Source organism: Physeter macrocephalus, chromosome 17, assembly GCF_002837175.3.
Source record: "Physeter macrocephalus isolate SW-GA chromosome 17, ASM283717v5, whole genome shotgun sequence".
NCBI classification, from domain to species: Eukaryota; Metazoa; Chordata; class Mammalia; order Artiodactyla; family Physeteridae; genus Physeter; species Physeter macrocephalus.
Window position 1 is genome coordinate 7,080,509 of NC_041230.1, and position 23,432 is coordinate 7,103,940.

At 47.0% G+C, this 23,432-nt stretch overlaps 1 protein-coding gene across 1 annotated transcript in view; it reads right to left on the bottom strand.

The window, feature by feature from the left end:
* LOC102995120 (WD repeat-containing protein 62) overlaps positions 1 to 23,318 on the bottom strand; it is a 38,252-nt gene extending 14,934 nt beyond the window's left edge. The window contains exons 1-11 of the mRNA XM_028478309.2: positions 23,199 to 23,318; positions 21,240 to 21,331; positions 19,805 to 19,867; positions 15,277 to 15,334; positions 14,868 to 15,038; positions 13,861 to 13,998; positions 13,246 to 13,428; positions 11,721 to 11,881; positions 10,092 to 10,281; positions 2,721 to 2,858; positions 669 to 847 (exon numbers count right to left, since the gene is read on the bottom strand). Coding sequence (XP_028334110.1) covers positions 669 to 847; positions 2,721 to 2,858; positions 10,092 to 10,281; positions 11,721 to 11,881; positions 13,246 to 13,428; positions 13,861 to 13,998; positions 14,868 to 15,038; positions 15,277 to 15,334; positions 19,805 to 19,867; positions 21,240 to 21,331; positions 23,199 to 23,318 — 1,493 coding nt within the window. The remainder of the gene's footprint in view (positions 1 to 668; positions 848 to 2,720; positions 2,859 to 10,091; positions 10,282 to 11,720; positions 11,882 to 13,245; positions 13,429 to 13,860; positions 13,999 to 14,867; positions 15,039 to 15,276; positions 15,335 to 19,804; positions 19,868 to 21,239; positions 21,332 to 23,198) is intronic.
* Between the last annotated feature and the right edge of the window lie 114 nt (positions 23,319 to 23,432).

Below are 23,432 nucleotides of genomic sequence, written 5' to 3' on the forward strand. Positions count from 1 at the left end.
AAATCTGCACTTTATGTTCTTCTTAGACAATGGGAAGATATGACAACTTGAAGCCTATACTACCAGTGCTGCGTGGTGGCTGCCCCTTTATGGGGCACATGCTCTCCAGTGCCCCAGTCCCTCCCATTCCGCAACAGCTCCACTACCTAGGTGGTCACAGCTGTCATTCGCCACCTTAAACCTGATCTCTGTGACAGGGCTCATATTATGTCAGCACCTATTGGGCCTGTCACATCTTGAAAAACCTCTGCAGGGTGGTAAACAGCCCGAGCCCTCAGATGTCCCATCCTCTGGTCCCTCTCTCAGGGCCACCAGAAATGCCAAGCTCCAGCTGGCATCTTCTCTGACGGTTCAGCAGTGGTACCATGTGGCTGAGGTGTCACCATGCCCAACAGTCATGCAAGTTTGCTTGTCCACCCTGAAGGCAGAGTTCACATGGCCCAGCTGCTGAGGCCCCCGTAGCTACCCTGATCTACCCTGAGCTAGCCCTTCTGGAAGCCCCTTCTCAGCTTATGTTCCCAGGGGTGGCTGGCTACCAGATTGCTACTCACAGTCCCTCATTCCCAACAGGCAGCTGGAGGTGCCAAGGCCAGGGCTCCTCCCCACTGCCCTTAGTACCTGAGCCCCAGCTGGGAGATGTACACTAGACAACGCCAGGGCCCACTTGCCTCAGATTTCCACTTCGGTCGCCTGAAGCCAAGTGTTGGCCGTCAGGACTGACCTGCATGACTCGTACCCCAGCTTTCATGTCCACAGGCATCCCATTCTCACTCCCCCGGTCTGGGAAGTGTGACATGTTCTGCAGGTGCTGGATGTCATTCTCCACATACACAACCTTCAGCAGGGTCTGCAAGCGGGAAAGGACTTAGGTCAGTGCTATGAGAAGCTCTGGAGCACCTCTGCAATTTTTTCTCCTGATAGTCAGTCTCCCATTCTTCATTAGTAACAGAATTCCAATTCTGACCTGGGAGCTTCACCACTCAGAATAATAACTATGTTTCCCAGACTCCCTTGCATCTAGATGAAGCTGTGTCAATAAATTCTGGTCAATGAGGTGTAAAGCAAGTGAAAACTCTTCTGCTTCTTTCCCACTATCCTGCTGCCTGGAACTTGGATGTGATGATTGGAGCACCAGCAGCCATCCTGGACCACGATGACAAGGGCCACTCCTTCAAAATGGGCAGAGTGGAGAGCTGGACGGCTCTTGGGTCTCTAAGGGCTTCCTATAGCTGCCAAAACAGCCTGGACAGGGCTTCCCTGGTGGTGCAGTGGTTGAGAGTCCGCCTGCCGATGCAGGGGACACAGGTTTGTGCCCCGGTCCGGGAAGATCCCACATGCCGCGGAGCGGCTAGGCCCGTGAGCCATGGCCGCTAAGCCTGCGCGTCCAGAGCCTGTGCTCCGCAACGGGAGAGGCCACAACAGTGAGAGGCCCGTGTACTGCAAAAAAAAAAAAAAAAAAAAAAAAAAAAAAAAACCAGCCTGGACTAGTTACCTCTAGACTATTTTTACAAGTCAGAAAATCAAACTTTTACCTCACTTTGGGTTTTTCTATTGTGTGCAACCAAATATAACATGGTTATCACAGATGCAGAAGAGAAGATGGTAGTATGGCAGGGGGACTGTAGGGTGCTGGTGAGGGAAGTCGTAAAGGAGCATTTGCTATACACACCCTGAATTAAGAGCCTTTTTTGTTCCAGCCACACTAACCTCTTTTGGGTTTTCCAACTCATCAAGCTCTTTCCAGCCATAAGGCCTTTGTCCCTGGGTGTAGAACACACTCCCCTCCCCTCCTTACTCCTCCCAATCCTCCATATCTCAGTTGTTATCTCCTCCTCCAGGAGGCTGCCCCTAATGCCACAGATAAAATCAGATGACTAATTTTAGATATATCTTACTCATACCTTACAACTTTCTTTCATGGTGCTTATTATGCTTGTGATTATATCATAATTTGTGCAGTTATTGGCTGGCTGCCTCCCCCTACTAGACTGTAGGTGTCACGGGGGCAGGAGAAGGGTCTGTCTTAGTCACTGATGTGTCCCCAGCATGAAGCACAGCACCTAGCACTGACCTTAATAACTATCTGTAGAATCAGTGAATGCATGATTCAGGCCTCAGCTCCTCAGAGAAGCTCCCTCCCTGACCTAGCAACACCAACTATTTCTTCAATAAAGTGTTTCTCCCCAGCCTCTCATCATGGCTCTCTTTGGGATCCTGCCAGCACCTCCACCTCAGGCTTCACTGCGTGGCAGCTAGCTAGACGGGAGACGCCCCTGCCTGGTTTGGCCCATCAGGTGCTCTCCCAGGGAGTTCTAACTCAAGACTTGGGGAGCAATTTCTTCTTTGTTGAGTATGTTGGGTTGCCTGGAGTGGCTGTGTCCACACACACCTAGACAGCAGGAGCTGAGTGGTAAAGAAAAGCAGAGAGGACCACAACCAAGACCTGACACAGCCAAAAATAAAATAAATAAATAAATATTTTTTTTTTTTTTTTTTTTTTTTAAAAGCAGAGAAGAAAGACCACGTCACCTAGGAAGAAAGAGAGGGAGAGAGAGAGAGAAATGAGATAGGAGACAGAGAATGACCAGCTTTGGTTCCTGGTTCCTGTCCCTAGTGAAGCTTAACACTGAGGTTCCATAAAACTCCCTCCTACCCCCCTATCCTAGCTTCAAGTAGGCCTTTGTTCCTCCTAAAAGATGGTTCACAATGAAGCCCCTTACATTACTGAAGATGTTCTTCTGCCAGTGAGAGTCAGGGCTGCCGTCCATGTTCCAGAAGCGGATGGTATTGTCTGAGGAGCAAGTCAGAAAAGATCCTGATGGCAGACAAGCTCTCTGATCTTCAAACTCAGGATACACCTACAGTCCCCAGAGAACAAGGCAAAGGGCGATTCATTACAACCACTTCAATGACAGCACTATGATATACTATTGCATGGTGAAAAGAAAGTAAGTTGCAGATAAACAGCTTTAGTGTAATGCCTTGCAAGAAAAAAAAGACACAAAATGCTACCATATATTACCATGCCCCATCTTCAGTCCAGTCCATAAAACATCCCCACAAATAAATTTCTAAGGAAAATGGGTAGCGCAAATCACTAAGCACAAAAGGCAACAAGGTACCACGAGCAAGAAGCAGCAGAAACAACAGAGTCTAGCTTCAAATACTGGAATTATCTAACAGACTATAAAATAACTATGTTTACTATGTTTAAAGAAATAAAAGAACTTTGACAAGATTAAAAGTATGAGTAGCCAACCAGAAACTATAAAGAACAACCAAGCAGAGCTGAAAAGGAACAAAATAGAACTACTTCTAGAAATGTAAAATAAAACATATTAAAAACCAAAGATTTGACACAGTTGAAAAGAAAATTAACTGACTTGAAAGACAGAACTAAAGATGTTATTCAGAATGCAACTCAGAGAGACAAAGAGATAACATATAAAGAAATTTCAAAATATGGAAGCCTGGACTCTGAGATGATGATGACAGCAGCATCATAGATTTTTAATCCAAAATTCCCACGTGAAAAAGAGAAACCTGAAAGCAAAACCAAAACCCCATGGACAATATTTATAATAAAAGTAGGTGAACAAGGGGCTTCCCTGGTGGCGCAGTGGTTGAGAGTCCTCCTGCCGATGCAGGGGACATGGGTTCGTGCCCCTGTCCGGGAAGATCCCACATGCCGCAGAGTGGCTAGGCCCGTGAGCCACGGCCGCTGAGCCTGTGCGTCCGGAGCCTGTGCTCCGCAACGGGAGAGGCCACAACAGTGACAGGCCCGCGTACCGCAAAAAAAAAAAAAAAAAAAAGTAGGTGAACAAGATATTCTCATAACTCCCCAAATACAAGCAGGTAGGAACAAATTACCTCCAGTCATAAGACCTACATGTTCTCAACATGTATATGGGAGAAAGCAGAGAGGAGCAATGAGGTATTCTAACCTCAAAGTAGCCAGCAGGTATTCACTGGAAAGCACAACTGGCCAAACTGAACAGTAGTTGAACTTGGCAGGGTGGGGGTGGGGGGTCATCCACTCCAATAGTGGTTGAGTGCAGGGCTCGGCAGTAAGGCCTGAAGGGGCTGGAGAAATCAAGTCCTGGTGAGCTCTCAAAACTAATCTGCCAGGGCTCCTTTCAGGACAAAGGCCTATACTGAGGAGAAACTGCTGGGAATGGAAACAAAATTGATCAGGATAGGGACAAGAGAGACAAAGTAAAGAAGTACAGATAAAAGTAAGGATATAACATATAAATAGGAACATAACAAGGAAATATCAGAAAGCAAGCTGCCATATTTTGAAACATAAAAAGCATTAGAAAATGGAGTTCTTTCTTGGCAAGTTAGCTGCCCTGAACCACACCAACTTCTAAAAATTCAGAAAAACCAGTATCACTTAAAAATGAACAACAAAAAAGGGACCCATGCCAAGCAAGCGCCAAACAAAGTTACTCTTTAAAATAAAAGGAAAAGTGCACAAAACTGTAAATCAACTATATTTCAATTAAAAAAAAATAAAAGGAAAAGAAAAAAAGCATACCAGAAGCCACACGGCGCAGCCACAAAAAAAAAGAAAAAAACATCTACTATAAAAACCAATACCAAGACACACGTTTGAGTAAAATAACTAGGTTTAAAAAGAAAAAAATTCTTTGGGCTTCTAGGCAAAAGCAGCAAGTCACTTAAAAGGGAAAGAAAGACATCAGACATTTCAATAACCATAAAAAAATGGGTTAACATATTTAAGATAGACAAGGAAAGAAAATGTGAGCCAAGCATTTTCTATCCAGCAAAAGTGACTTTCAAGTATAAAGGGCAAAAACTGTTAGCAACATGCAAAAAACTAAGGAAACATTGTCCCCACGAACTGTTCGTGACAAATCTTCTCAAGAATAAGCCATGACAACAAAAATAACTAGAGAGACGTCAACATAAGGATTAAATATATAGTTAACTGTAGAACGAAGAATAAATGAGGATCAAGTGACATCACTAAAAATGGCAGAGTAGTGAAATCCAAGAAGCCATCCCTCCACCAAAGCAAACTTAAACTGGCATAAACTGTCAGAATCTTTTTCAGAACTCTGGAATCTAACTTACAACAACTAAGGGAGGGTTTAATGAAGAAAGAAGCTGCTGAATTTTGACATTCAAAGAAACTGCTGTCCAATCACTGGCTGACCACTAAGATAATGGAATAGAGACTTCAGTGACCACACATGAAAGAGAATACAATCCTTACATAGTTTAAAAAAGTCACTAAACAATTACAACCCACAACAAACCTTGGGGAGGGGGAGAATTTGATTTCCAAAGTTACCACATTATAACAATCAAAATATACAGTTTTCAACAAAAAACTATGAGACAGGCATGCAAGAAAAGAAGAAAGTGGACTTCCCTGGTGGCGCAGTGGTTAAGAATCCGCCTGCCAATGCAGGGGACATGGGTTCCATTCACAGGAAAAAAGAAATTAACAGGAAGCCCAGATTGGACTCATTAAACAAAGACTTTAAATCAACTGTTTTAAATATACTGAAAGAGATCAAAGAAATTATGGACAAAGAGCTAAAGGAAACCAGGAGAATGATGTCTCATCAAATAGGGAATATCAATAAAGAGACAGAGATTATAAAAAGGAACCAAGTAGAAACATGGAGCTGAAAAGTATAACAACTAAAATAAAAAATTTAGGGACTTCCCTGGTGGCACAGTGGTTAAGAATCCGCCTGCCAATGCAGTTCGATCCCTGGTCCAGGAAGATCCCACATGCCATAGAGCAGCTAAGCCCACGCGCCACAACTACTTAGCCTGTGCTCTAGAGCCCGCGAACCACAACTACTGAGCCCATATGCTGCAACTACTGAAGCCCGTGTGCTCTAGAGCCCGTGTGCCGCATCTACTGAGCCCATGTGCTGCAGCTGCTGAAGCCCATGTGCCTAGAGACCGTGCTCTGCAACAAGAAGCCACTGCAATGAGAAGCCTGCGCACTGCAATGAAGAGTAGCCCCCAGTCGACACAACTAGAGAAAGCCCATGCGCAGCAATGAAGACCCAACACAGCCATAAATAAATAAATAAATAAACATGTGGTATGCCTATATATATGGTATCCCTTTAAAATAAATAAATAAATAAATAATTCACTAGGGTTCAATAGCAACTTTGACAGGCAAAAAAAAGAATCACTAAACCTGAAAATAGGTCAACTGAAATTACCTAGCCTAAGGATCAGAAAGAAAAAAGTATAAAGAAAAATAAAGTCCAAGGGATTTATGGAACACCATGGAGAATACCAACGTATACATTATAGGATTACCAGAAAGAAAGGAGAACAGGAAATGAGCATAAAAAATATTTAAAAAAATAATAGCCTTGGGCTTCCCTGGTGGCACAGTGGTTGAGAATCCGCCTGCCGATGCAGGGACACGGGTTCGTGCCCCAGTCTGGGAAGATCCCACATGCCGCGGAGCGGCTGGGCCCGTGAGCCATGGCCGCTGAGCCTGCGCGTCTGGAGCCTGTGCTCCGCAACAGGAGAGGCCACAACAGTGAGAGGCCTGCGTACGGCAAAAACAAAACAAAACAAAAACAAAAAAAAAAAGGAATAAAGTACTGAAACATGCTACAACATAGATGAACCTTGAAAACATTGTTAAATGAAAGACATCAAACACTAAGTCCACATATTCTGTGATTCCATTTATATGAAACATTCAGAACAGGCAAACCCATAGCAACAGAAAGCAGATTAGCTGTTGCTATGGGCTGGGAAGAGTAGGAATGGAAAGTGATTGCTTAATGGGTACAGTTTCCTTTTGGGGTGACGAGAAAGTTCCAGAACTAGACAGTAGTGATGGTTGTACAACACTGTGAATGTCCTAAATAACACTGAATTATATATTTAAAATGATTTAAGTGGTAAGTTTTATGTTATGTATATTTTACCATAATATATATGTACACTTATACTCCCCTCAAATAAATGGGGTCAAAAGGGAGAGAATATAGTATATAATGGCTATATGATCAGATCATATAGATACAGAATAATTAATCTAAAAATTAGGGGAGAATGGGGAGAACATTTGCAAAAAAAATTGTTTTGACTGTTTTCAGAATTGAATTTTCTATTCTTAGGCTGTTGTATTATAATGTGGGAACAAGGAAATGATTAACTGGAGATATTCTAAATCCATCATCCCCCTATGTCTTTGAGAACTAGGATTCTGGAAGGAGCTATAAGCATCCCCAGCACCCAGACTGTGACTTTGAAATACCAATTCAAAGTGAAAAAACGAAACAAAACAAAACAAAAAACAGGGCTTCTTCAAGAAATGGCTGATTCCAGGTTTGGGGCAGGAAATGCACAAGATGAGGCTAGAACACCTTGTCATCCCTTGTCATTAGCAAGGTAGCTAATCCAAGACTACTCTCATCATGCCCAAAGGACTCAGGAGCCAAGCTGAAGAGGCCTCCACTGGCCAAAGACGGGACAATTTGAGCTCCAATAATGTTAATAATTGCAATCAATTAAAATATATCCAATATATTTAAATATATGAATTTATAACGATATTAAATAAAAACAACTAGTTACCTTTAGAGGACAAGGAACCAATTCATTATTTTGAAAACTGGTAATTAAAGGGAAAGAATCAAGCATTTATCCTGCCTTTCCTATAGGAAGGGTACCACTGGGTGACCAAATGGTAGATGAGGGGAAGTTTCTCTTCATATAAGCAGTCCAACTAATAAAAAGAAATGATAGAATTAGAATATCACCATATTGCAACCCCCAATGAATAAAGGGATCTAGGCATTGAGTGTCAACAACTGCTAACAATAATCAATCAACTGCACATTTCTTTCGTGTGGTTTTCTAGATCTGTTTTATTGAAAAAAAAATATGAAGGATAGAGAAAGACAGCACATTAGAGTAACAGAAAAAGAGAGAATGGGGTAGAGGCAACTCTTAAACCCATATTGGCTGAGAACTTTCCAGAACTGATAAAAAGATCTATCCACAGATATTTCTGTTGAGAATATATATATAAATAACCAGCAGATGCAAAGAAAATGAATTGAAAAAAAACACATAATAAACTGATAACAAGAGTGAGGGTAAGAGAGACAGCAAGAGTTGGGGGTGGGGAGGTGATCAAAAAAGACTTTAGCTTGATCTGTAATATCTCACCTTTTTTTTTTTCTCACCTTTTTTTAAGGAGAATATATTTATATATAAATTTCGAAAGTTATTTAAAAAACATTCTTGTTCAGTGAGATAAGTGCTGTCAACAGAAATGTCAGATCCACGAAGGTAGATGTATTCAAGCAAAGGGTTGAATAATGCCTATTCAAAAGGATAAAGTTATTTCTCACAATCCTGACCTGGGCCACTGAAAACATAATTTCTCTAGAACAAACATTCCTAGTAATAAGAAATTTTCAGGAAAAAAAAAAAGCAGACTACAGTTCTTTCTCTACCTTATCTTATCTACAAGTCTTATCTGCAAGAAGTATTATACTTAGAACAGCTTCAGAATGAAAAATCCCCACAGATTCATTCTCAGAAAATAAAGACTTCTTCAACACTTAAATAAAAAAGGGCTTCCCTGGTGGCACAGTGGGTAAGAATCTGCCTGCCAATGCAGGGGACAAGGGTTCTATCCCTGGTCCGGGAAGACCCACATGCCATGGAGCAACTAAGCCCGTGCGCCACAACTACTGAGCCCGCACGCCACAACTACTGAAGCTCGTGCGCCTAGAGCCCATGCTCCACAACAAGAGAAGCCACCGCAATGAGAAGCCCGTGCACCGCAACAAAGAGTAGCCCCCACTCGCCGCAACTAGAGAAAGCCCGCACGCAGCCATGGAGACCCAACATAGCCAATAAATAAATAGATAAATAAATAAATTTATTAAAAAAAAAAAGCCATGAACTACGCAAACGCCTTCGACAGAAAGCTCCTGAGGTACACACGCTGCTGCTGCAGGACCTTTGCACTTGCCGTACCCACAATGGTGGTGTGCCTCACCCCTGACTTCCTGCTGGTCCCCCACTCGAATGTCACATCTTCAGAGAGGCTTGCCCTGACCACTCTCCTTTCTAGAATAGCACTCTTGAACTCCCTTTCCCCTAGGCGGCTTTGTTTTTCTTCAGAGAAGTATTGTACTTGGCATGTTCCATATAGATATGTTTACAGGTTTACTCTACCACCCGGATGTGAGCTCCAGGAGATCAGGACTTGTGTCAGTTTCCTGCCCAGCTGTGTCCCCAGCACCCAGAACAGCACCTTGCACATAGTAGGGGTCCATGAGTACCTTTTGCAGGTATGGCTGAATGGGTTCCCCAAACTCTGCAGAAGCTTCCTCAGCTGAGCACCAGCTGGCAGCTAAGCAGGGGGAGGGGGAAGGAGAGAGGGGCTCACCTCCACGTTCCAGACGTAGGAGCTGTGGAAGAGCTCTGACCACACCTTGCCTACTTTGTTGATGTCTTTGACATCCCAGATGTAGATGCTGTGGTCCTTATACACACAGGACAGCCACTGGTGGATGGGGTCGAAGATCAGCGCCACTGTATCCGGGTAGATGGCTTCTGCCTTCCTGTGGAAAAGGAAGCTGACAAGGCCACTTGAGTCATCAATGACCATCAATGTCACTATGAGTAGTAACAGTTTGCCTCTGGTGATGCTTGAGCTGCCTCCTGCCTGGCAATGCCATCCCTTATGATCTTTGTGGTGACCCATCTCTCCTAATCCAACTCCACTTCTCACTCCTCCATCTTCTTTCTTTGCTTTGCTTCTAATACAGAGACTGTAAACTGGAAGCTTCTGCCTGGCTTCTAAGAGTGTTTGAATTTTCGACTCCTGTTAACATTTCTCTCCCCTCTTTTCACTCGGCCCAAGCTCCATCCTTCAGTTTCCTGCCCAGCTGTGTCCCCAGCACCCAGAACAGCACCTTGCACATAGTAGGGGTCCATGAGTACCTTTTGCAGGTATGGCTGAATGGGTTCCCCAAACTCTGCAGAAGCTTCCTCAGCTGAGCACCAGCTGGCAGCTAAGCAGGGGGAGGGGGAAGGAGAGAGGGGCTCACCTCCACGTTCCAGACGTAGGAGCTGTGGAAGAGCTCTGACCACACCTTGCCTACTTTGTTGATGTCTTTGACATCCCAGATGTAGATGCTGTGGTCCTTATACACACAGGACAGCCACTGGTGGATGGGGTCGAAGATCAGCGCCACTGTATCCGGGTAGATGGCTTCTGCCTTCCTGTGGAAAAGGAAGCTGACAAGGCCACTTGAGTCATCAATGACCATCAATGTCACTATGAGTAGTAACAGTTTGCCTCTGGTGATGCTTGAGCTGCCTCCTGCCTGGCAATGCCATCCCTTATGATCTTTGTGGTGACCCATCTCTCCTAATCCAACTCCACTTCTCACTCCTCCATCTTCTTTCTTTGCTTTGCTTCTAATACAGAGACTGTAAACTGGAAGCTTCTGCCTGGCTTCTAAGAGTGTTTGAATTTTCGACTCCTGTTAACATTTCTCTCCCCTCTTTTCACTCGGCCCAAGCTCCATCCTCTCTCTCTCTGAGCATAGGATAACGGGCACAAAGATCAGGCCTTCTCTCTCTCAGCCTCACAAACACATGATCAAAATTCCCTGTGTAAGGGGGCTGGTGAGCCATCCCCTGGCTTGGGGCCTTCCTACCAAGGCTACAGTTGACTGAGCACTTACTGTGTGCCGAGCCGAGAGTTTTAGCTGTGCTGAATTCCCACAATCTCCATGAGAGGTAGGTACTATATTTTACAGACGAGGAAACTGAAGCACTGGTTGATACAGTGACCTGCCTGAGGCCGCGCAGCAGACAGCAGAAGGTGGCAGAGCTGTGCACCCCGGCCACTACAACACACTACTGTCTGTGGGTTGTTCACCCACCTTCTCTTTCCTTTGCGACATCCAGTAAGCCCCTCCACATGCTCTTTTAGAAAAGGCACACCCAGGAGATAGTGTCCAGCAATCTACGAAGAGGCAGCCCCAGGTACCCAGAACCCTCTGGTTAGGTAGCCCCTCACCCCCACAAAACAGACTTACAACAAAAGGGAAGATACACCACAGCTCCGCCTCTCCACCCGCTCTCAACATGGCAGCCAGAGGAGCTACTACTCAAGGCCTGACCAAGTAACACCAGTGCCTGAGGTCCCAGTGGCTGCCCAGTGACCTCAGAATAGGCTTCAAGCTCCTCTCAGCAGCTTCCATCAATGCTCACACCTGTCTCCTACCACCCTCCCTCCAGCACACTGGGCTCCAGCCACACAGCCCCCAGCCGTTCCTATGACACACTGAGCCCAGTGTGCTGTCCCCTTAAGGCCTCTGCATTTGCTGTCGGGACCCAGCTCTCCACACGGCGGGCTTGCTCTCACCAGAGAGGCCTCCCCTGGCCACCCAGTCAACAGTCCCACCCCCAGACACTCTCCTTCTTGAGTCCCTGCTTTATTTCACCAAAGCATTTATGACTATCTGAAATGATCTTGTTTATGCACTCATTTATCATCCAGCACCCTCACTAGACTGCAGATTTCACGAGATCCTGCTGCCTCCTTACACCCTGTATCCTGCTTCCAGCCCAAGGCTGGCCAGTAGGTAGATGGATCTGGAAGCATGGATGGATACCAGCAGACAGACTCTAGGTAGGCCCCTCTCCCTCCCCGTGCCAGGCAGTACCTGGGCTCCAGGCCCTGGGCCACATCCACTCCAAGGTAGTGCGGCTTGGGCAGGTTGGCGAGGTATTGCAGGTTGTGGGCTTGAAATATGCGGACTATCCCATCTGTGCAGCCGCAGAAGATGAGCTCCTGGCTGACACAGAGGCAGGAAGACAGCGAGACCTGTGGGGACAAAGGGGACCCAAGTGGACTTAGTGTTTTGTGTGGCCCAGTTCAGGGATACGGGGGCTGACAGAACAGCCTTGGGCCTCCAGAAAAGCCTTACAGCTTTGGGGTCTAAGAAGCCCATTTTTGCAAACGTTAAGATTTTTGAAATCAGGATATAGTGCTCAGTCACTATTGAAGGAAAGGGGGCAGCAGGCAGACAGAGGCACAAATTGGGACAGAGTTATCATTGTTATAGAGGAACTCAGCTGTGTGTGGAAAATATCTCCTCAGCCGACTGTGACTTCAGATAGGTCGCTTGCAGTAGCAGCGTTGAATTTTAGGCTTAAATTAAATTTTAGGCTTTATTCCTTATTGCTTAAAAATACCTTCATAGAGATTATACTTTAAAGCAGCATAGAAAAAAGTTATAATATATAGGAAGGACTGTCTCTTCTGCCAGGGCATGCAGATAGAAGGGGCAGGAACTGCCAGACCTCTGGATACGGCTTAGAGGAGTTTTTCCAAATCTAGAAGGACTAAGTTTATGGGTCATTTAAGACACCTGCTCAGGGGCTAAACATCTATCTATCCAAAGCTTCTGACTTGCTTAAAAGCTGCATGAGTTCTAGCAAGAGGATTCAAATGAGAGAAATAAATGATGTTTAACCAACTAGGAAAGACAGATAAAGCTCGGAATTCTTCCACACACCTCTTGCCATGCCATTAATCCTAAAGCTGAGCTCCAGAGGGGAGTCATAAGAACAGGAATAGGACAAGGAGGAAAACTGTGATGTTCCTGCTAACAGCCAAACAGGCATCCAATCCCAGGATAGGAAGACAGCTTGGATTCAAACCCTCAGATCCTGAAGAAAAGTGGTTCTGTAATTTATTGATATATCACCTTTTAGTTTAAAATTCTATGTATTTTATATAGTCTTTAACTATAGAAGTAATATAAAAATTAATAGGTCAATGATACCTTAGATTAAAAAAGAAAAAAAAGCGGTCCTCGCACCAGCCAAGAGTGCCCAGTGAAGAAAAGAAACATGAACTGGGTCAAATGGTGATGGGAAAGCAATTGTAACCCTGACCCCCACTATAGGGGAACCAGGCACTGTGCTAAGTGCCTTACATATATTATCTCGCATGACTCCCCTGTCAACTCTGTGAGGTAGGCAGCAGTAGTTCCATTTTACAGATAAGAAAACTGAGGCTCAGAGAGGGAAAGTTACTCTCCCAGAGTTGTACAAGCAGAACAAGAAGTCAGACCCAGAGCTGGTGTGACCAACTATCACGCAGGGGCACTGCTGAGTGTCCCTGGAGACACATGTCATGGGGAGTGTTTCCCCCACTGACAGCAGAGAGGGAGGCTGGGGTACCTTTAGGTTGATCCACTTCTCCAGCACCCTCTTCTCGTTGAATTGGCAGAGGAGGCCCGAGTAGGACACACAGAAGGTACTACCTGTCATCTGGCCCCGGCCACAAGCCACACCACAGAAGACGTTGTTATGCAGCTCACCCAGGATGCCTGAGCGCCCCACGAGGGGCACTGTGCCCGTCACCTGGAGACAGAGCAGGGCACAGTGAGACACTGTCCACATGGCCTAGCCCCCAGCAAGGTCACGGCGGGCCTCTCATGACCAGTGGATACGACACAGCTAAACAGAAGAACTCTCAGAAACTCCTCCGAATGGAGAAGGGAAGAACAAAGAGAACACACACTTCCAGGCAGAGTGGTTGGAGGCAGCAGGCCAGGGATGAAGTCTGGCCCCGGGGTCCAGCAGGGGAGGTTACCCAGCAGGGCAGGTTACCCAGCAGGGCCTACCAGTCAGTCAGCACCTGGAGAGCAGGCCCAGAAGCAGAAGGCAGACCCCTGAGAGGCTAGACAGCCTCTGAGACCACTGCCCCTGAATCTCAGGTAGAATCAGGAGTCCCTACTGCCCCTGACAGTTCCTCCCCTGGGCCCGGATGAGGTGGCAGGGACAGCAACTCACCTTTGCTTCAGTGGAGACTTCCAAGAACCAGAACCTCACATGCCGGTTCCCAACAGTGACAAAATAGCTGCTGTCCTCTGAGAAGGAGAGGGCGATGACCCTGCACGATACCTTATTGGAGGCCACCACGATGTCTTTCTGGAAGAATCGGCGCAGAGAAGTTCACGCCAGCACCCACCTCATCAGACTCTTTGAGCCTTTGCCCTCAGCCCTGCGTCTCTCCACCCTCCCTTGCTCCAAGTCTTTTTTCCTTGGGCCCTCCTTTTTGGGGAAACCTACGTGTGACACTCTTATCATTCCCAACACAGAGGAGACTGAGGCCTGGAAAGGTTCCCACGTGAGAGTAAGTTCCAGAGCTCTCCTCAAGAGTCCATGCCCTGCAGCCCACACATGGTGTTGAGGACAGCCACAGCTGGAAGTTAAGGACAACACGACCCATGCTGCCGGATATCGGGCTCTTACTCTGGGCCCTGCTGAGCCCTTCATAGGATAACTCGTGGAATCCCCTCAGCAGTCCTACAAGGGAGGTGCTTCTCCCCACCACCCTGTCACACTCAAAGGGGGCTGTCACATGCTCAAGGTCACACAGCAGGTCATGAACAGAGGCAGGACTTGATACCCACTCCTCCCGACTCCAAGTCCTCCCCAAGCTGTTCCAAAGTCCAGCCTTCTAGCGCATATCAACTCACTGAATTCTCACAACTCAACAAAGCGGATACTATTATACCCATTTTACAGATGAGGAAACAGACTCACAGAGAGGTTAGGTCCCTTGTTCAAGGTCACAGCTGGTCAATATAAAAAGAATTATATGTTCCCTGGGTTGACAGCTTGTCACATGCCCTGCAACAGGTGCCTAGAACTGGGATTGGCATGTAGTAGATGCTCAATAAATATTTGCTGGTTAAACACTTTACCAAGTTACCTCATTTAGTTCACCCAATGCCCAAGACTCAGGGTGTTCTGGCAGCTGGCTGCCTGTCACACACCCACCAGTCAGCTCTTACCTTCCAGTCCCAGACGTTGAGTACCATGTCGTGCTGGTAGCCCATGGACACAATGTGCTTCATACTGGGGGAGAAGGCCACACAGGCCACACCGTACTTGTGGCCCAGCATCTCCGCCACCTGACTCTTCTCTTCCACGTCCCAGATGCGCACAGCGGGCCTGTGCCCGTTCTGGGGAAGATTGGGGCCATTTACTGCTGCCGGGTTCTGCGCCCAGGTGGGGCTTGAGGGGCTTTCAGGGCTGAAGTTGGCATTGCCCCAGGGTGCGCCCTAAAGCCACCTCCCCCATCTGTCACGGGGCTTTTCTAGCCCAGGAAGGAGCTATTCCAGGGATTCCTCAGGCCTCCTGGGGGCAGAAGGAATGGCCCCAAGGCCCCTCTCCACCCACTCAGTCATGATCACGACTCACCTCCCCCGTCACTATGTACTTTCCATCAGGGGAGAAGGCCAGGGCACTCAGAGACTTCCTGGGGACAAGGAAAGGGGTTGATCACTGATTCCACTGAGGGTGGGCAGCCAGACCCCAGCCTGGCTGTGCTCACAGCACTCGGCCCACTCCTCACTCCCAAGAGGCTGGGAGAGGTGAGCGCCTGCAGCTCCCTGAGAGCCAGTGCTACGTCGTTGCCCAGCACAGCACCGAGTGCATTCCCTGCTGCTGGAAGAAGCGGGGGCAGCGGCACAGGGAAATGGGGTTTTGTAAAAGCAAAGGCCCCTTCCTCCCCAAAACCCCAAACCCTGATGGGGTGGATGCTGTATGGAAACCCTCCTTCCCTCTCCCTCTGACAGGGTGGGCTCCCTAAGACCCCATCTACTCTGTAACCCTGAGAAATTCAGATGCAGGAAATGGTACAGATCTGGCCTAACTATGCAGGTGGTACTGATGGAGGATCCTGGCAGACATCATACTGAGACAGCCTGCAGCCTGTGCTCCACTGCTAAATGCTGAAGGTGTCCTGGAAAACCCGTAAACAACCAACACATTTCTCTTCGACACTCCCAGATAGCCTGCAAGAGCCCTGAATGACCAGTCTAGTTTGCATGTTTTGTGGCAGCAAGATTCACTGTTCCCAGACTGTTGTTTTTTCTTTCCTCTCTCTCTTTTAATCCTGTTTTTACCTCTGTTCCTTAGCAGTCTAGTAACTGTCCACCTCGAATGAGTAAACTGCTGTGCAGATAACTATGTCGAGGCCTCTAAGTGAGTCACTGAAAATCTCATAGAACATTTATCTTCATCAACTCAACCCTCTGCAGCTTCCACTGCTCCTAAGGTAGCAGCCAAGGTGTGCTGCCCATCCAATATCCACTCGCCTCTCTTTCCTCACGAAGGGAAGCCCAGTTTTCATGGGGATGGCAACGGCCCCAGCTGGAGTACATCGCCTCACCTCTCCTGCAGCCACACAGGCACAGCTACATGACGCAGTCTGGCCAATGAGAGGTAAGCTGAAGTGTTGTGTGGGACTTCCAGAAAAGCTTCTCAAAGGGAACTCTTTGCCCTGCTCCCCACTTGCTCCCACATGACAACCAGAATTTCACCTTGGGCCAGGAGGTGATCTTAAGCCTCCCAATAAGCATGGTGAACAGAAAGACAGGAGTGGGGCCCCTGATGCTGGCAGAGACACCAGCCCCCTAAGTGCCTACTTCCTGGTTTTGTCTGTGCAGGAAGAGGACGCCCTTGCGTTTTAAGCCATGCCTGTTGGGGGTGGGGAAGAGGGCGGGTCTGTCGTCTGCAGCTGCCCCTAGCCTACTGCACGCCTGAGCCTGAGCCTGGCCCTCTGCCAAATGCCCCGCTACACCGATTCCTCACGCACACTCCGTGCAGTCAAGACCCTTCCTAGCCAGTTTTGAGATGAAGAGACCTCAACAAAAGGAAGTCGTGCAGTCAAGACCCTTCCTAGCCAGTTTTGAGATGAGGAGACCTCAACACAAGGAAGTCGTGCCAAGGTTACCTAACCAGACAGGGCACATGAGAATACCCCAGGGAGCTTTTTTTTTTTTTTTTTTCTGTACGCGGGCGTCTCACTACTGTGGCCTCTCCCGCTGTGGAGCACGGCCTCTGGACACGCAGGCCCAGCGGCCACGGGCCCAGCCGCTCTGCGGCATGTGGGATCCTCCCGGACCGGGGCACGAACCTGTATCCTCTGCATCGGCAGGCGGACTCTCAACCACTGCGCCACCAGGGAAGCCCCCCCAGGGAGTTTTTGAGAAATATCAAAGCCATGCTAAAACTAGTGAGTAAAAGTTTGATAAGGAACAGGGTAGTATCTGCATAGTTTGAGAAGCTCCCCTCAAGATACTCACTAATCACAGAGGGGAAAAGGGAGGCTTCCCAGTGGAGAAGCCTGGCAGACACCACCTTAACCAAGGGCTCAAGGTGATCACCACGAGCCACAGGAGAGAACGACATCACGCACCTCCTGACAGAACGTGCTGAGCAGAACGCAGCATTCCTTTGGAGGTGTTCCTGCAGAACCTAACTCTATCTATGAGGAAACAGCACACAAACCCAAATGCTGGAACATTCTACACAACACCTGGCCTGCAATCCTCAAAGGTGTCAAGGTCATGAAAGTCAAGAAAAGATGGAGGAAACCTCTTTAGATTGAAGGAGACTGAAGAGACAACTGAAGGCAATGCGTGATTCTGGACAGAATCCTTTTTGCTGTAAAGGACATTCTTGGGACAAATGGTGAAGGCTGAATGAGGAGCAGATGGTAGTGATGTACCAATTGTAATTTCCTGATTTTGCTCAATCTTTTGTGGTTTTGAAAGGTCGTACTTTTTTTTTTTTTTTCAGTAAATTCACACTTAAGTATTTAGAGGTACAGGGGTATCAGGTATGCAACTTACTTTCAGATGGTTCAGAAAAAAATTACTATGTATATAGATAGAGAATCAGAGAATGATACTTATTTTTTTTGGGGGCCGCACAGTGCAGCTTGCGAGATCTTAGTTCCCCAACCAGGGATCGAACCTGGGCCCTCAGCAGTGAAAGGACGGAGTCCTAACCTCTGGACTGCCAGGGAATTCCCATAGACAGACAATGATAAAGCAAATGTGGTAAAACGTTAGCATTTGGGAAATATGGGTGAAAGGTGTACAGGTGCTCTTTGTACTATTCTTGTAGGTCTGAAATTATTTCAATATAAAAAGTTTAAAAATTGGCAGTGCTTAGGTCTTACTCCAGACTAACTGATTCAGCCTTCTCTGGGGGTGAAGCCTGGGATCAGGTGACTCTGAAATGCAGCCACGCTGAAAACCTCCACTCTGGCCACACTGCCTCCCAAGACAGACCCATCTGTGACTGAAAGTGGACACTTCTATGCTATCTGCTTTGGATCAAGGTTACCTACTCTACCGCCTACAGGACTCAGGGAGGCAACAGGGAGGATGAGAAGAATTGGGCAAGGGGCATTCTGACAAATGCCACCAAGCTCCAGCCCATCCCTGCCATAGGAGAATGTGGGCCCCAGAGATCTGAATCTCTCACATTTCTAAAACGAGAGGGCATCTGGATTTTTGGGTAGAAAACTTTAAATGTTGTCAAGTAAGTCCGATATTTAAAACATACTGTCAGACAAGTCTGTGGGCCCCTAGTCTGTGATTATCGACAAGAAGTATTTCACCTGAGATCACATAGTGAATAAACACTTAAGTCTGGACTGGAACCCATCTGTGCCCTCACCACCAGTGACAGAACCCACAGTCAGAGTCAAGGGTCCAAGAAGCCCCTTCTGAGAGGGAATCTGTATCTACCAAACCGTATCTTAGGCACCTTGCCTTAGGGATCGTAAGGGAAGAAGAAAACCCACAACTTATCCGTCTACCTGGTGAGCCCGGTCAAAGGAGCTAAACTTGAGCTATTTGTGCAGTATTTGTGGAATAAAAAGTTGCAGTGAGGTGTCTCCCAAAGGTCACAACCCGGTTGGGACCAAAGCCCCAGGAATAACACAGTGTTCAATCAGCCCCAAGGCAGACCCGGGCATCATCTTGGGCCTGCTCAAAGCCAAGGGCCTTCCTCAATAAACTGGCAGCTGGAGGGATCTTTCTAAAACCCAAATCACACTCATTCATTCAGGAAACGATAAGTGTTATCAATGTGCTAGACACTGACCCAAGGTATAGGGACACAGAAATTAACTAAGAGAAAGTCCCTGCCCTCAGAGAGCTCACACCGTGAAAAGAGACAGTAAATATCATCGCTGAGGAAATTAGACAGCATATCAAAAAGGAGTGCATTTTGTGGAAAAAAGTAAGTCAAGAAAAGGAGATAGAGTGTACTGGAGGGCTGGGGGGCGTGAAGTATATCCTTAGCCTGCAAATGCCCTCTAGTGGCTTTTCTTTGCAATCAGCATGAGAGCCAACCCCGCGCCAAGGCCCCTGTGATGTGGCTTCTGCTGGTTCCAGCCTCACCTCCCCCTCACCCATGGAACCCTGCCTGCTCCTCAAACATCCTGAGATTCTTAACCACTGCAGGTCCTTTGCTCTTGCTGTCCCCTCTGCCTGGAATGCTCTCCCCACACCTTCACATGGGTCACCCCTTCACTTTCTTCAGCTCTCAGCCTCAGGGAGGCTCTGATAAGACTCTGACGTGAGTCCTTTGCCTGCGAACCTGCCCAAACACATCCCCGTCATTTCCTCCATAGCAACAGTCATGGTCTCATGGTCAGCTAGGAACTGCCAACTAGTTTAGTCTGTTCCTCTCCCCACCACCCAAGCTGTCAGCTCTAAGAGAGCAGATTCTCATTTCTTTTGTTAATTTCCATGTCCCCAACACCTGGAACAGTACCTAGCACTGAGCAGACCCTTGGTGAATGTCACTGAACCACCAGGTGAATGAATGAGTCACCCACCCACAAGCACTTCCAGGCAGTGTGGGGAAGGAAGGATGTGCCAGGACCCTGGTCCCACCCCTACCCCATGCCCGGGTCCCAGCTTACCTGGCTGTATTAAAAATGTGCTGCTGCTTGTTCTCCTTGGGGTTCAAAATCACCACCACACACCTGGGGAGAAAGAGGAAAATGTGCCCAAACTAAGGGGAGTATTGGGGTCCAGGGATGATTCTATTCCCAACACAAGAGTCCACATATAAACAAGGCTCTTTCTGAACAGATGCTTCTCTCTTCAGTCTCCTCCTCCCCCTTTATCTATGCTGAGAATTCTGGGCACTTAACATTATTATTATTGTTATTTTTAAAAACATTTATTTATTTATTTATTTTTGGCTGCGTTGGGTCTTCGTTGCTGCATGCAGGCTTTCTCTAGTTGCAGCGAGCGGGGGCTACTCTTCATTGTGGTACGTGGGCTTCTCATTGCGGTGGCTTCTCTTGCTGCGGAGTGCGGGCTCTAGGCGCACAGGCTTCAGTAGTTGTGGCACGCAGCCCAGTAGTTGTGGCTCGTGGGCTCTAGAGCACAGGCTCAGTAGTTGTGGCACATGGGCCTAGTTGCTCCGCAGCATGTGGGATCTTCCCGGACCAGGGATCGAACCCGTGTCCCCTGTATTTGCAGGTGGATTCTTAACCACTGCGCCACCAGGGAAGTCCCAACATTATTATTAACATCAATATAATATTAAATAGAAGCCAACACTTCCTCTGTGGTAACTGTTAGGCTCTGGGCTAATAAAGACATACTGTGCACAATCTCTTTAAATCCTCACAATCACCAGATGAGGTCAGGAATCTTTGTCGCTTTTCATAGATGATGAAACTGAAGCCCTTTACAGAGAGGGAAGTCCTTTACCCAGGACTCCCAAGCAGGTCAGGGACAGAGTGGGGAAGTGAATCCACACCTGTCAGATTCAAGAGCCCAACCCTGTCCTCTATTCTGGCTGCTTCCCAGAGACTCAGTAACAGATACTGTTCATCAGGAATTACTATGGCCCTGCTCTGCCCTGCCCTGTGGGGGTGAGGGGGTCCCTTCGGTGCCTAGAAGAGTGCCAGGCTAGACCAGTATTTGTGGAATAAACAGTTGCAAATGTCCTTCAGTCCTCTCAACTAACTACCCAAGAGGAGGGTATCACTAGTTCTGTTTTACAGAAGCAGAGGCTTGGAGAAGGGCACACACGGTGGAGCTGGGACACAAATCCAGATGGCCTGACACCAACCATGGCTTGGATCTTAACCACCTACCTTTCCCAGAATCACTGCCACCTCCTGCCTGCAGTCACAATAAGGCTTTCTTAGCACTCACGCATGCCAGGTACTGTTCTACACACAGAAGGGCCCATGGAATCCTTCCCACAGCCCTCAGAGGTAGGCAGCATTATCTGCATTCTACAGACGGAAAAGGCGAGGCCCAGAGAGATTCATTGAAGACTTCAGGCTCTGAACTCAGGATCAGTGATCGGAGGTCGAGGCCCACCTACTCACTCACCCTGCCAGGTAGGCCACGTGGCCTGTGCTGGGGTCACAGGTTAGGCCATTGCTGTTCTGGGCTGTGATGCCAAGCACCTTCTCAAGTGATACCTGCAGGGAAAAGGCCCAAATTAGAAGCAGCTGCCCCAGCAGGCCTCACGTGGCACAGTCACCTCAGCCACCCATTCAATCCCTGTCACTCCAACACATTCACTGAGAGTCTAGAGTCATCTATCAGCAGCTAAAGCTTGTCCTCCTCAAATGCTGCTTTGATAAATACAGTGCTAGGTGAAGGGCACAGAATGGTGAGGGAGATAGACAAAAAAATCCCTGTCCTCCTGGAGCTCACATTCTGGGGTGATGGGATGGTGGACATAGAAAATGAACAGAACAAATATGTAAAATAGATGTCAGGTGACGATGGGAGCATTAGAGAAAAATTAAGCAAGGAAGGAGATTGAGAGTACAGAGGAAGGGTAGAAGGCCTCACTGAGAAGGTGAATAAGACTCTAAGTATTTCATATGGATGAAAGACTTGACAGCCCACAACACTGCGAAGAAGGTGCTATTATCACCACTATTTTACAGATGAGGACAGAGGCCCAAGGTCCCACCCCTGTGGAGTGGCAAGGTTGGGATACAAACCCAGGTAGTGTCTCTGGCTTCAAAGCCAGCACTTTGCTTACAGCAGTGAACAAAAGTGGACACTGTCCATTCCCTCAATAAATTCACAGTCTAGAGGTTCAACGAGTAAAGAAACAAGTGAACTTGAACAATCGCATTTAAAATTTTAAAATTCTCTAAGCAAGATAAGTCAAATGAGCCAGTCCCCATCATGGTTGATTAAACAATTAGAGTATGAACTAACCAACTGTGGTATTTTCATATTCTGAAGAGACTAGTTTCTAATTATTATAAAGTAAAACATTCTCAAGCAAGGTGGTGGGCCTCAGAAATGAAAGGCAAATATTAGATAGTAATAACTAATATTTATTGAGCATCTAACCAGGAGACAGGCACTGTTTAAATACCTATAACTGTATTAACTTATTTAATGCTCACAATAACCCTGTGATGTGGTCACTATCATCATCATCATCTCCACCTTACAGATGAGGAAACAGAGGCCTATGAGGGTAATCCATCTGGAAGGAGCAGTGCCAGGACTAACCCAGGCAACCAGGCAATGGCAGTCACGTTTTTTAAATCTGTTAATCAGCATTACTGGGCATTAGCATAGCTGGTAATTTTTAGACTAGGCTTTTGCAAGCTGGATGGACCCTACACCACCAAACAAGAAAATAAATGACATCAATCACCCAAAATATTGAATACACAATCACAGCAGTAACTAACACGAAGAGAGTACTTAACAATGTGCCAGCTGTTGTTCTAAGTACTTAAGATATTTGAGCTTACTTAAAATATGTGAGCTTACTTAATCCTCACCAGTACCCTAAAAGGGAACACTTATATTATTATCCTCATTCTACAGATGAGGAAACTGAGGCACAGAAAAGATCAGGAAAGGAACAGCAGAACTAAGGTTAAAGCCCTGGGTTCAGAGGCGGTGCTCTTAACCACCTTGTTATACTGCGTCTCTGAAATTACTATTGTTATTCCTCTCCTTTATACACTTTAGAGCCCAGAAGGCACTTTCAGGAACATACAAGATAAGGGCTATGAAGTACAGGGTTCTGGGTGAGAGACTTAGGTGGGTGTCTGCTTTAGGCTGGGGTTCAAGAAGGCCTTTTCAGGGTAGGGATATTCAGGCTGAGACTCGAGGGATAGGAGCCAGCCAGGTAGACTGCAGCAAAAAGCCCGGAGAGAGGACTTAACCAAACACAAAGGCTAAGAGGTGGAAAAGAGATTGGATCCTCAGGAAAACAGAAAGCAGGCCAGTGTGACTGAACCTTCATGAGAGGGAGGCCAAGGGAAGTATGGCGACAGAAGTGGGCAGGGGCCACTTGCCTAGCACCTTGCACCCAGGAGTGGGTGATATAATCAGAGTGTAGCAGAAAGCCACGGAGGAGGAACAAGATCCACAGCAGCTACCACGTACTGACCCTCTACCTGGACTTTGTGCCAAGTAGGTCATATTCACGATCTTGTCGCATCTCCCTGCAACAACATGGTTATTGTTATCTCCATTTTATAAAAACAGACTTTGCAGCTCAGGGAGCTGGAAAACAATTTTTTTTTTTTTTTTTTT